This window comes from Protopterus annectens, chromosome 1.part1 (assembly GCF_019279795.1).
Source record: "Protopterus annectens isolate FY-2018-M chromosome 1.part1, PAN1.0, whole genome shotgun sequence".
NCBI classification, from domain to species: domain Eukaryota; kingdom Metazoa; phylum Chordata; order Ceratodontiformes; family Protopteridae; genus Protopterus; species Protopterus annectens.
In genome coordinates this window covers 184,243,915-184,256,945 of record NC_056726.1, presented here as the reverse complement: position 1 = coordinate 184,256,945, position 13,031 = coordinate 184,243,915, and the positions used below count along the sequence as shown (strand labels likewise).

The window sequence follows — 13,031 nt, the reverse complement described above, 5'->3', positions numbered from 1 at the left end:
TACAAATATATCCTTACTTGGACGACTGTCTCTAATTCAAGCAGAGAACAAGGACGTTCTTCTACAGCATCTAGCATTTGTGAAAAAACTTCTAACATGTCTAGGGACACAGTCAGCGAAAAGAAATCAATACTAGTACCCTCTCCAGCGATAATATTCCTCGGTACAAGCTTAAATACAACTGCCCAGATGACTTATCTCACGCCAGACAAACAAAGGCAACTGACTACCTATTTCAAAATAATGGCAACAAAGGCCCAGTTATCTGCAAGAAAAATTCTGCAGGCTTTGGGCTTCATGGCATCCTGCATCCTACTAATTCCATATGCAAGACTGCATATGAGGAAACTACAGTGGTACCTAAAAGTGTTTGGACTCAACATTGCCACAGCCTGGAAACTATGATTACTCTCATTCCCTGCCAGCAACATGAGTTTCGATGGTGGGCAAAGGCTTGTCACCAAAACAAGAGACAGCCATTCACATTACCCCCAGCCAGGCAAACAACGGATGCATCAGATTATGCCTGGGGGGCCCACATGGCAGGAAGATGCATTCAGGGCACATGGGACTCAAACCAAATGCATCTACATATCAATCAAAAAGAGATGCTAGCTGTTCAAAATGCCCTGACAGCCTTCAAGGACCTACTTCATCCAGGCCAACTATTGCTAAAGACCGACAATACCACGGTCATGTGGTACATAAACAAGGAGGGGGGGGCACACATTCTTACCCCCCTTTGCAGACTAGCCATGACTTTGTGGGAAACAGCATTGACTTACCAAGTACACAAATACCCTGGCAGACGAACTAAGCAGAAACCTCATGGATCCCCCACAAGTGGCAGCTGAACCCACAAATCTTCAGCATGATAACAAGGAAATGGGGATGCCCGGACATAGATCTATTTGCCTCCCCTCACAACTACCAACTAAAAAGTTTCTGCACAAGGATTCATCACAGACAAGCATGAAAAGTGGACGCCCTATCAGTATATGCCTTTCCCCCACTGCCTCTCCTCCCCAAGGTACTCCTAAAGGTCGGACAGGAGAAGCCAAAGATGATACTAATTGCCCCAGACTGGCCACACCAGTACTGGTATCCAGTACTAAGGAACTTGTCTCAATGCCCAGCGTGGACCTTACCTCAAATACCTCATCTACTGTCCCAGAAAAACAATCAGATCCTGCACAGCCAACTCAGGACCTTAAACCTGGTAGCATGGCGGATAATGTAGTCATACAAAACACACCTCTCAGTAAAGCTGTGATGGATGACATTTTGGAAGCCAGAAGGCCTAGTACTAGAAAATCTTACGCTGGAAAATGGAAGAGATTCTGTGCTTGGAACCAGGCACAAAGGACTGATAACAGCCGTGCCAAATATTCCTCAGATTTTGCAATACTTAATTGAGATGCTGGACAAAGGCCTTTCTTTTTCATCTATTAAAATTCATGCCTCTGCCATTTCGGCTCATTACAATACAGAGCCACCAATCTTTTCTCATCCCTTATTAAAGCAGTACCTCAGAGGAGCCAAAAATATAAGGCCTCCAAGGAGATCACCAATGCCTGCATGGGACCTTAACTATGTCTTGGAAAAACTCACCCTGCCTCCTTTTGAGCCAGCTGCTACTGCTGATATAAAGTTTTTATCATGGAAAACAGCTCTGCTCCTAGCAATAACCTCTGCAAGACGAGTTTTAGAGCTACAGGCACTCATGGCTGTGGAACCTTTTATCCAGACAGGGTCTCTCTGAAGACAAACCCAACATTTATGCCTAAGGTGTTGTCCAGTGTGGCTCTGAACCAAACTATTCATCTGCCAACTTTTTATCCAAGTCCACAGAACAAGGGGGAGAGAATTCTGCATTATTTGGACGTACACAGACAGCTTAGATTCTAGTTGGACAGAACCAAAGGTTTCAGAAAGACAGAGCAATTACTAGTGGTATATGCTGCAGGATCACAAGGAAAGACTATCTCAAAGCAGACTATTTCAAAGTGGATAGGCCACTGCATTCGTTTCTGCTACTTACACCATGGCAAGCCAGTGCCCAAGGGCATTAGGCCACATTCAACCAGAGCTGTAGCCACTTCAGCAGCATTTCTCAGGGGAGTACCAACCAAGGACATTTTAGAGGCTGCTATTTGGGTGTTCAGTGCACACCTTTAGAAAGCACTATCATCTGCCACTCTACTCTAAATCCAGGGCAGGCTTTGCCACTGCAGTTCTGCAGGGCCTCATAGCCGCTCCTAACGCTGTTTAGCTCCAGCCTCCCAACCATAGCTTTGGGACTCTATCCAAATGTAATGACTGCAACAGTGAAACACGAAGAACATAGTACAGTTGTGTACACTTACCATAAATGTAGATGTTCGAGTGGATTCACTGTTGCAGTCCAGGTTACCCACCCACCATCCCCCTTTCTTCTGATGGAACCTATCTTTCCTTCTTTGATTTATACAACCTATGTGGTTTATTTGCTTGTAGAGGAAGGTAAAGTTTATATTGGTGCATGTATTTATATATACACACACATATATATATATATATATATATATATATATATATATATATATATATACATACATACATACATATATATATATATATATATATATATATATATATATATATATGTATAAATTTTGGCTACCCTTTTAGGGGGCACCTGACATCTGCAGCAAGAAAAACTAAAGAAAATGGCATCTGCCGCATCTTTTATACCCCTGATGACCTGACGTCAGGGAAGGGGTGACAGTAGCTGACGCAGGACCCAGGAGTTTGGAATTCAGGCCGACTGAGGGCAACCTGCCAGCAGGATTACCCCCAAATGTAATGACTGCAACAGTGAATACACTCAAACATCTACATTTATGGTAAGTGCACACAACTGTACTTTCTCAGCTCTGCCTTTTGGACTCTGTACAGCCTCCAGAAAGTTTACAAAGTGCTCATCCCCAATAATAGCTTACTGTAGGACTTGAGAAGTCAGATATTCCCTTATTTTGATGATGTGTTAATCCAGGCCTCTTCTCAGCAAGTACTTCTGATTCATCTCAAATTTATCCTGGCTTTATTTCCAATTCTGGGTTTTACAATCCTGCTGAAAAAGTCAGCAATGATACCAACCCAATATCTAGTTTTCTTGGGATGCAGACTAGACACGACTCATGCAGAACTTTTTTTCTGCCAGACAAAGTGCATAGCCTAACCAGTTATTTTCTTTTTCCCCTCAATCTTGTACAGCAAGGTATATTCTCAGGGCAGTGATGGCAGCAACCATCTCCCATGGTCTGTTTTGAAAAACTCCGTAAGAGGAAGATCCAGTGGTATCTAAGCAAAACACCAGATTATAACATTCTCATTCCATGGGCACACAACCTACTTTCCTGCCTTGCCTAAAGAAGGAAATCCTGTGGGAGGGTTTCACAGATAAAGCTAAACCTGGATCTTACTTTCAAACCATAGTCACCACAACAGGAGCTGCATACACACGCATCAGGTGAAGTATGTGGAAACATAGGCAGGCAAATTGTAAGTTCATGGGCAATGGCCTACAAGTCTAAGACCAGAGCACATCAGTCTCAAGGAGATGAGGGCACTTAATAAGGCCCTGCAGCTTTTCTCCCATTCCTGTAAACCAGGCCCATTAAGAGGCTTCACAAGACACAATGGTTATGTGGTACATAAACAAGCAGGAGGGCATTAGATCTTACCAACTGTGCTTGCTGGCTCTTTTGGCATGGGAGCAGAACACTGAATAAACCACCTCCTCCAAGCGGTTTGTATTCCTTCACATGACAATGTTCTTTCCAAGATTCCAAGTTAGGAAACCCAGTTTCAAGCAAACTATTGCTAGCTAGATTTCTAAGTCCATCTTCTTTTGCTGCACTGTACATGGCAAATATGTGCTTTCTCTAGCAAGAACTCATTCGTCAAGAACAGTGGCTTCATCTAGAGCCTTTTACAAGGGATTGACTCTAGAACAGTCTTAGAATCAGCTTCTTGGTGTTCTGTACTTACTTTCACTAAACTTCACCAAGTCAGTCATCTCTGGATTAGTAGACAATTCTCCAGTATCCCTTCCATCCACCCTTCATGCTACTAAAGTGTTGGAATAACCCATCAGTTTGGAATATTGCAACAGTGATCTAAGGAAGGACATAATGCAGTTGTGTAAGAACTTTGTAACAGTAGATATCCTACTGATCACTGCTGCAGTATCCCTTCCCTGCCTACTCTATGTACCTTTTCCCTTTTCTCCTCATGGACCAAAGGGGGATCACATTCTTTCTCCTTCTCTCCTCTTAGCTGATAAGTTTACTTTGCCTCTCAGGGCTCTCCAAGAGTTACTGGCTTGGAGCTAGCCTGAGAATGTACACTCATACATCCACTTATGTACCCTTTATGCCCATGGGCATAGGTCATACATCAGAAGTAAGGCTCTATAGATGTCTTGGGCTTTGGTACCTTGGTTGGACATCCAGGTTATTTGTCAAAATAACCCAGCAGTTTGGAATACAGCAACACTGTTCCATAGGACATCTTCTGTTATGGCAAATTCTTACACAGTTGTATTTTTTTGCCTCTTGTAACCTATCTGGGGTTATAGATGAATGCAGAAAAATCCTCCTGGGTTCCTTCATATAGGATTGGTTTTCTGGGTTACCTTCTAGATACTTCTCAGCAAAAAGTTGCTCTTACACTTTTCAGCAAAAGGCTCTTCTTACATAGTACAAGGCGGATTTTTATCTGGAAATTTTCTTGTGCTTCTCCAATTAGTCTTGGACTTCTGCAAGAGAATATCTCATGACCTTAGGGTTCATGACTTATGTGATTATCACAATTCCTCTCTGCAGATTACACATGGGGAGAAATTCAGTGGCTTTTGAAAAACACATTGTCCTAACTTTATCACTCCTGTGGAATTTTAGATTCCAGTTTTGGGCTTCGTCAAAAATGAACTGCAGTGGTGGAGACAGCAGTTAACTGTAAATCCAGGTCTCCCCTTTTCTGCTGTTAAGCCAAGTTAATGTTTAACTACCAATCTCTCAGATTTCGCTGAGGGTGTGGTTTATATGGGGGTAAAGGTGCAAGGCCTGTGAAAATCTTCAACTAGACAAAAAAAAATAATATCAAATGGATATTAACTGTGATCCATGCTTTAAAATCTTTTCCTCATCTGTGGTCACCAGGACCTGTAAAGGTGATTACAGAGAATGCCATCACAGTAGTGCATAAAGGGGGGAGGGCACCAGGGCTTTACCCTCTGTGCAGGCTGGCTATTATGGTTTTGATTGGTTGCTGTACAGCATTTGTTTAACCCTTTATATATCTTAATTTCTGTCAGAGCAAAATATAGTGGCAGACAAGCTGAACAGGGCCAAGACAGACCCTCACAGTTAGAAATTGAATGAGGAGGTCTTCTAGTAATTGACCTGTTTTGTGGGGAATACCTCAAGTAGATCTGTTCACCTAATTTCAAAGCAGGCAATTATACAATTCCTGCACCTAATGCAGTCTCATTCTTATGGTTGGGGATGTTCCTTTATGCATTTCCACACTTTCTTACTGATCTCCAGGGTAATTTCAAAGATTCAGAAGGAGGTCCCAGAAACCTTTATGGTGACTACTTTTAACCCAGGCAACATTGGTTCTTGCTTCTTAAGTAATTGTCAGGAGCATTTAGCACAAGCTTCCAGACATAGTGGATCTGCTTACTCAAGACAGAGTCAGTTTGGTACACCCCATTCTCAAACAATTTCTACTGACTGTCTGGATGATTCAATTTTGATACCTTTTAGGCATACTTTTTGTGAGGACTTGCATCCGTTGTTAAAGGAACTATGAAATCCTGCTACTATGAATTCATTATGTTAACCACTGGAAGAGACTTTCTAGTTGGTGCCTCTTGCATTACCAGTGCCCTGTCCAAGCTTATCACCTCTTGTTCTCAAACATATGTGCAAGTTACTATCCTATGGCCTGTTTACTACTTTTGCAAGGCTATTTATCAGCCATTTCAGCATGTCTGCGCATGGATCCCCCCCTTCTTTCAAGACTAAGCTGTAGCTATATTTATCAGCCATTTCAGCATGTCTGCCCATGGATCCTCCCCTTTGTAGCTATCCTACAAAGAGGATTTTTCTGCTGAAATGTGAAAAGATCAGGTCTTATACAGGTGACACTTTGTTGAGATCTTTACTTTTTGATGGAAAAATATTTCTCTCTACATTTGAAGTAGTTATTCTGTCTATTTTTGTTCATGTTTGGTAGAGTAACTTATTTATCAATGTGACATCTGCAAGAGAGTGTCTGAGTTGCAGCTTTTCATTCTGGATTAACCCTTTGGTATTCCATGCGTATAGGGTTATATGTGTAATAAATCCCCCTATTTATGCCCTCACTACTTTCATTGTGTGCCTTGAGTCTTAACAGAAAACCTCCCTCATTTCTGTCAGAAATTGGTTGATGGGGAGAAAAGATTCCATATATTGTGGTCATGCTTTTGCTACTCCGGTATTACCTTGTCAGTACAAGGTCCTTTAGGAAATCTGAATGGGGCTGGAAGAGGACAACCTGGGTCATTTCAGATAGTGCCTGTTGGTTGTTCCCATTTGGTAAAACAATTTCAAGCAGGATTAAAGGCACATTCTAGTAGAACATTATTTTCTTTGTTGGCATATTGGAAAAGAGTGGAATTCAGAAGCATTCTAGCGACATCTAAGTGGTTCCCTGCACATGCTTTTACAAACTGAATTCCTTCTTCAGGTCGAGGACTGGCTTTGCTAAGCCAGTTCTCCAAGGGCTTCTGGACCATTATCTTTCCACCTCTTAGGTTAGATAACCTTTGGTAGTCAACCGAATGGCCACAGGATACTACAACAGTGGTAATGATGAACGTAGTACAGTTGTGTACGTTACACTTAACAGTAGATTTTTGAATTCCTTACTGCTGCAGTAGCTGCATCCTCCCTCCAGCCCCTTGCTTCTGTGTAAAGTTAGTTGGGTAAGAAGTTACATTTGTATCTTTTTAGGGTTTCAGGATGAGTATGCTTTCTGTTTTTGTTTGTGCTAGAAAGTCCTGACATTGTCTACACTCTGACTGATTGGACAAGCCCTTGATGTGAATTAATCAGTAGTCACAGTGCAGGTGTGGGAGACACCCAGAGCTTTTTAATGACTGTCTGGTTGTTTTATCCTGGGCAAGACACAATCCATATAGCTTAAGGATATTGCTGCATTGAGGAATTTGAACATTAACTGTTATGGTAAGTGCAGCTTACACGACTGTACTTTTTTCCCCAGCCTTTGCTGATAACCTCATTACTAAGTTAAATTGTATTGCTTCCTAAGTTAAATTGTATTGCTTCCTAGTTCTAGTGATTACTGCTGGAGTACAATATCCAAAGTTTCCAGTAAGAGGTATCGGTAGTACTCCTCACAAGTGTGGCATGCATACAGATAGGGGAAGTCCTAGAACAGTGCCATTGCATGACCCTCTTTCAAAAGTTTGAGAGTTGTGTGTAAACAGATCTTAAAAATGTCTCAGCAGGGTCTGTTCCCTGACATCCTTTTAGAGCTGGCTGTGATGTTGACAGAGCTTTACCAAAGATTGCCAGCAGTATTATAATACCTACTGATGCAAATAGTGTGGACATACTGGGTACACTGTTTTTTGACTCAGTTTAGGCACTTGATATGATTAATTTCAGTATGCTGATGCTTAGGGTATCCTAAGTCTGTATATGTGACTAATTTGCGTTTGTGTAACAGGCAGCACAGTGTTTGCCACTTAACATGCCAGTGCCATAAGTGTCAGTGCTCTGTCTTTTAATTTTCACAGTTACAAATAACATGATTGCATTGCATCATTGTTCAATTTGTAGTCATTATTGTACATAGAAATTTCAAGGAGTACTTAAAGACAAGATGCCTTTCTTTTGGAAAGGGTGAAAAAAAGATTGCTTCTTACTTGTGTTTAGTATCTAAAAATGCTTTGAGTTTAATATGGTTTAACCTGTGATGACAGTATGCCATGGCACTTTTTTGTACAACTTATCTTGTTAAAATAAAAGCTATTGCTTAAAAAGAAAGGAACCTTCCATATCATGTGCTTGCCTAAAGCTTAAACTGATTTGTGTTTTTGCAAGACACCTTTCTTCTCCCTGCATTAGTGGTTACAACAAAATGTAGACTGCAGCTAAATGCTTAAATTATGAAAGTGCTGTTGTTGGCAAGGGGAAGAGTTCAGTAGGAACTCCCCCCCCTCCCCCTCCCCAACTGTCCATGAAGCTGTAGAAGAGTTTAGAAAGCTGTCATTTTTAAATATGTAAGAGTGCACGTACACAAAAAAATGAACTTTTTACCAGCTCCAATGGAGAGGTAAAGCCCAAACCAGTTTGCCCAAGATTGAAAAGTAGTTCGGACTCTTGACGGCACAAACAGGGAGAATGATCAAATGCATTCAGGGGTGGAAGGGGCACACACCACTCAGTATTTAACACAATTGATTTCCCTGGTGAAGACTAGAGAAACAGCAGCTCAGTGTTACCTGTGTGTGAACAAGACAGTACTGATGACGTCAACCTTTTGCAGAAGTGAGGGGTGGTGCATTACTGACACCCATTGCATATTTAACCTATCCGGGTGTTAGTGCATGTGACAGGGGGTGGAAAATGAGGAGAAAACTCCTCTGCAGCAGTTTAACGTGGCCGCAGATGCTTTGATTTCTTTACAGGCCAGAAATTTCGGTTAAAGTTTGTATGATGCCAGGTGGATGAGGACAGGCCTTGGGAGTAGTTGGTGCTCAGCTGAAGGGAGTTAAAATGACAAAAAAAATGTGAATGTTGCTTAGACTAAAATCATTCTTATTGCAAGAGTCTGAGAATTTTTTTAAATGTGAATGTTGCTTAGACTAAAATCATTCTTATTGCAAGAGTCTGAGAATTTTTTTTTTTACATTGCTTTCTTGTGTGTGTTTGGCAGGAGTGGTGCATTTCTAGTTTTAGAAAGCTGTCCTGGATAAAATAGAAAAAGCCTTGCACAAGCTAGCAGGTGGCATACAATTTTCCACTCCTTATAGTTGTGTACTGAAGGTTGTAAGCTTCTGTCTCCACAAGTTGTAGTGGAATATCCAGGCCATATGTGGACACTACAAAAACTGCTTCAGAAAAAGTTTATTTAAATAAAAAAAGAGCAGGTCACACAAGCTTTTGTGACTCATTTTTTATTTTAATATTTATTTTTTTTATTTTTATGTACACTTTGTTGACTGGGTTAATTGCATTAGACCAATGGCCTCTTTTCAGGGGAGACCCAAGGAGGTATTCATACTGACGAGGGAAAATTTGGCCTGGGCACCTGGGAACTTGTACTCTTTCCAATATGTGCTCGGGATTTGAGCTACCACTAACTCCAGCCGTAGTTTAACACTTCATCTGAAGGACTTAATTTTTCTGAACTGGCCAACCCGTTCAAACAGGCATGTCTCCTTAAAGATTTTTCTTGCTAACAAGATATTACTTAAGACTGCGTTCTCACATAAAATGGATATCATTGTAATGCTGTGCTATGTTTATTAGATATAGTTGCAGCGTTCTGCTTGAAATATCCAATACTGTACTTGTCTCCTCTGCCGGAGCTTTACAGTGTTTGATTTTCCAAGTTGTAGTTTTGTGTGCTGTGAGAACTGCACAAGTGTTACTCCCCATGCTTCTTTCACGTTCTGTTTGCTTATCTCTTAGGAAAGACTAGATGTAAATATGTTAGTCTGACATGAGTGAATGTATTGCACCCACCTCCCAATACATGTGTATGACATGTTGCATTACTGGGTGGAAATGCAAATGTATAATAAAGTATTACAAGTATAACTGTAAACTCCTTACCACACTAGTATCATGTCTGGAGGTACTTTGTAATTGTCTATGCATGTTATATTAACGATGATGTTCCTTGTCTGGAGTTTTACTTCTGGATCAGTTTTGAAAAAGGCCTTAGGCTCATTGACATTTATCTAGCTATGAAAATGTAAAAATAACAGCCCACAACGTTTATGACTTGCAAAATTTAAAAGAAGTCATAATGTCTCTCAACACTTCTCTTATTATTCTTGCAGGATGATCGTCTGAAGGAACCTCTCCAGAAACTGAAAGTGGCTATCACAAATATGATGCCTGAACAGTTAGTACGGTATCAGGAGGTTTGCCAGGCACACAGTCAGGCCAGATTTGCAAAGTAGGTATAATTATCACTTGGGATAGACTGTCAGATTATAGAAGTTTGTAACATTAGTAAGGCAGTTTCAGGAATATACTGTTAGATTTACTGTGTTTGACACACAACTTTGTTATTGTACAGTTACGTACCTAGGATAAATGGTGTCAGGCAAGTGCTGCTGCTCTGCTTGTGTGCCTTGAGAACCCAAGTACAGCATTCAGTCATGTTGAAACTGCTAAAAGTAGCTGCAAACTGTAAACCTCTACAGCGGTACATTTACTGAATAGTAAGATTTTAAGAATCTTTGAGTCAGGAATTCATTATTTGCATGTGTTAAAGCAATACAGATATTTTCCAGCAGTTGGATCGCTGTAGGGACACACAGCAACCTTTTCACAATGTAGCTATTAGAGGAAGCCTTGAAAGTAAAGCCCTCATGCATCCAGCTCAGGTACTTCTTGCTTCTGAAGTGAACATGTAATCCACTAGTCTGGAGTACTTAGTGTCGCCTCCAGGCAAAGATCTTAAAGCATTTTGAAGGGTATGTTCTTTAGTCATTTTACGGTGTTTTGTGGTGATTGAAATTGTAGGTGAAATATGTGCTTTTTTGTATGTTTTTTTTTTTTTTTTATGTCCGATTCAATTCTCAGCTAGAGCGTCTTCTGCATGGAGATATGCATGAATGGGCATACCTTCGTTGAAGGTTGTGCATCAGGGCTGGTAACTCGGCACGTAAAAATCAACTACCAATCATTAGCGGATCGGAGTTCCGCTGTGGCGACCCCTAACCGGGAAAAGCCGAAAGACACAACATGTTTTTCCTGTAGAAACTTACAGTCAAGTACTTTTTGTGGGTTTCTGATATGCCCAGATGTTTTATTAGAGGAAGAACACAGTGTTGATGATTTTTGGCAGTATGCCACATTCAACACACATATTTTAGTAAGAAGAATTAGGAATTTACACCCTTTTATTGAACATAGACTGTGCCTCTAACAACATCTGCGTATGTATCTCTTTATCCTCCTCTTATACAAACAGGAAAAGGAATGTGTAGAGCAAGTTAAGAGTTTAGAATGTTCTTTCAGGTACCATCCAGGAGCAGTCAAGGCTGACAGAGTACTAAATCTGGCATGCCAGGCAAGGCAGCTTGTTCTTTGGCAGCTGATTCACAAAATAGTTTTTCACTCAGCAGAAGCGGATGTCCTTGATGTCTTTTTAACTTATCACTTGTACAGGAGGTCCCATTGAGGCATGCAGTAGTAGAGGAGTTTGCTTCAGTTACTTAAATGGTGGCCAAAATAGCACTTGAAGATGAAAACTTAAGATTCTAAAAAATTCTTCTTGGGTGCCAGAGGTCTGATGTCCACACCAGGGCAACACCCTTCTGGTCTATCTCTCTCCAAGTGTCAAGATTCTTTCTGGGTTTCAGCCACTTCTTTGGTTGATTTTCTCTTTATGATGTCTGTGGCTTGAATTCTGCCCATATAGAGGTCTGGTATATTCTTATGGCAGTGACTGTCCCAGTACATGAACGTATGAGGATGGGGCATCCTGTGATCAGAGGTCAGGTGTCCAGATGTCAGTGGAGGATCCTGCCTTGGTGATGTCAAGTTTGAACAGAACTTCCAAAATACAACAGCTCACAGATAGTCCAAAAGAATCCACGACACGGACAGGGACAAAAGATATTTATTGAAATACAAGTATATGGAGTTAAGCGCTTTCATCTGTTGTAACAAACTTCCTCAGAACAATAGACAACTGTTTCAAAACCATTAAAAAAACTCTTTGGCGCCAAAAATCAATTGTCATTTAAAGAAACATACACTACTATAATCAACTATATGAAACGGTAACTATGAGCTGACATCTTTAAATGAAATCAGTATAGGTCACAAAAGAATTGATTTAGCCATAGAAGAATACCTTATTGATAACAGGATAACTAGTGAAGTATATAATTTTTTGAAAGTGGAATTTCCTATTTTGGCCACTATTTTTGGTATACCTAAAGTCCACAAAAACCTTTCCCACCCTCCTTTTAGACCAATAGTTTCGGGTAGTTGTTCTAAAATTTATCCCATTGGTGTAGTCATTGACCGGTGGACTAAACTGATGTATAATAAGATACCTCACCTCATTAAGGACTCTTGGACCTTCCTATGGCAATTGACACCAGAATTGTGGAGAAAGGAACTTGTTTGTATCACTATTGATGTAGTTGATCTTTTTTCTTGTATTCCGAGAGACATTGGGTTGGAATTCTTTAGTAATAGTCTTAGAAATTACTCTGACTTTGACTGGGACTGTATTTGTCTCATTACTGACATGATGGCACTTGTCCTGGATTACAACTTTATTCAATTTGAAGGTGAATATTACAGGCAAAGAAGAGGAGTGGTGTTGGGAGCATCCTGTGCTCCCATCTTTGCCAACCTTGTCATGTTAGAGTGGGAAACTAAGTTTTTGTTCACTAGTGAATTCTTTTCCAATATTGTATATTACACTAGGTATTTGGATGATTTATTTATATTATGGAATGGTCCTATAAATAATATTCCTCTTTTTATCGATTATATTAACCAGACAACAGAATTTTTGAGGTTTACCCATAATATTAATATAAATGGTATTGCTTATTTGGACCTTCACATTGGTCATTCAGACAAGGGATTTACCTCTCGGATTTATAGAAAGGAGACTTTTTCTAATGATTACTTGCAATACAGTAATAAGCATCCAAAACATATTTTTAAAAATGTTTTTAAGGGGCAATGTATAAGGGCTGCTAGGATGTC

General features: G+C 40.4%; 1 protein-coding gene across 4 annotated transcripts in view; it reads left to right on the top strand.

Annotated features, from left to right (window-relative positions):
• UBN2 (ubinuclein 2) overlaps positions 1-13,031 on the top strand; it is a 2,968,476-nt gene that overhangs the window by 1,834,444 nt on the left and 1,121,001 nt on the right. For all 4 annotated transcript variants that reach the window (XM_044074031.1, XM_044074022.1, XM_044074006.1 and 1 more), the window contains one exon: positions 10,130-10,248. In XM_044074031.1, coding sequence (XP_043929966.1) covers positions 10,130-10,248 — 119 coding nt within the window. The remainder of the gene's footprint in view (positions 1-10,129; positions 10,249-13,031) is intronic.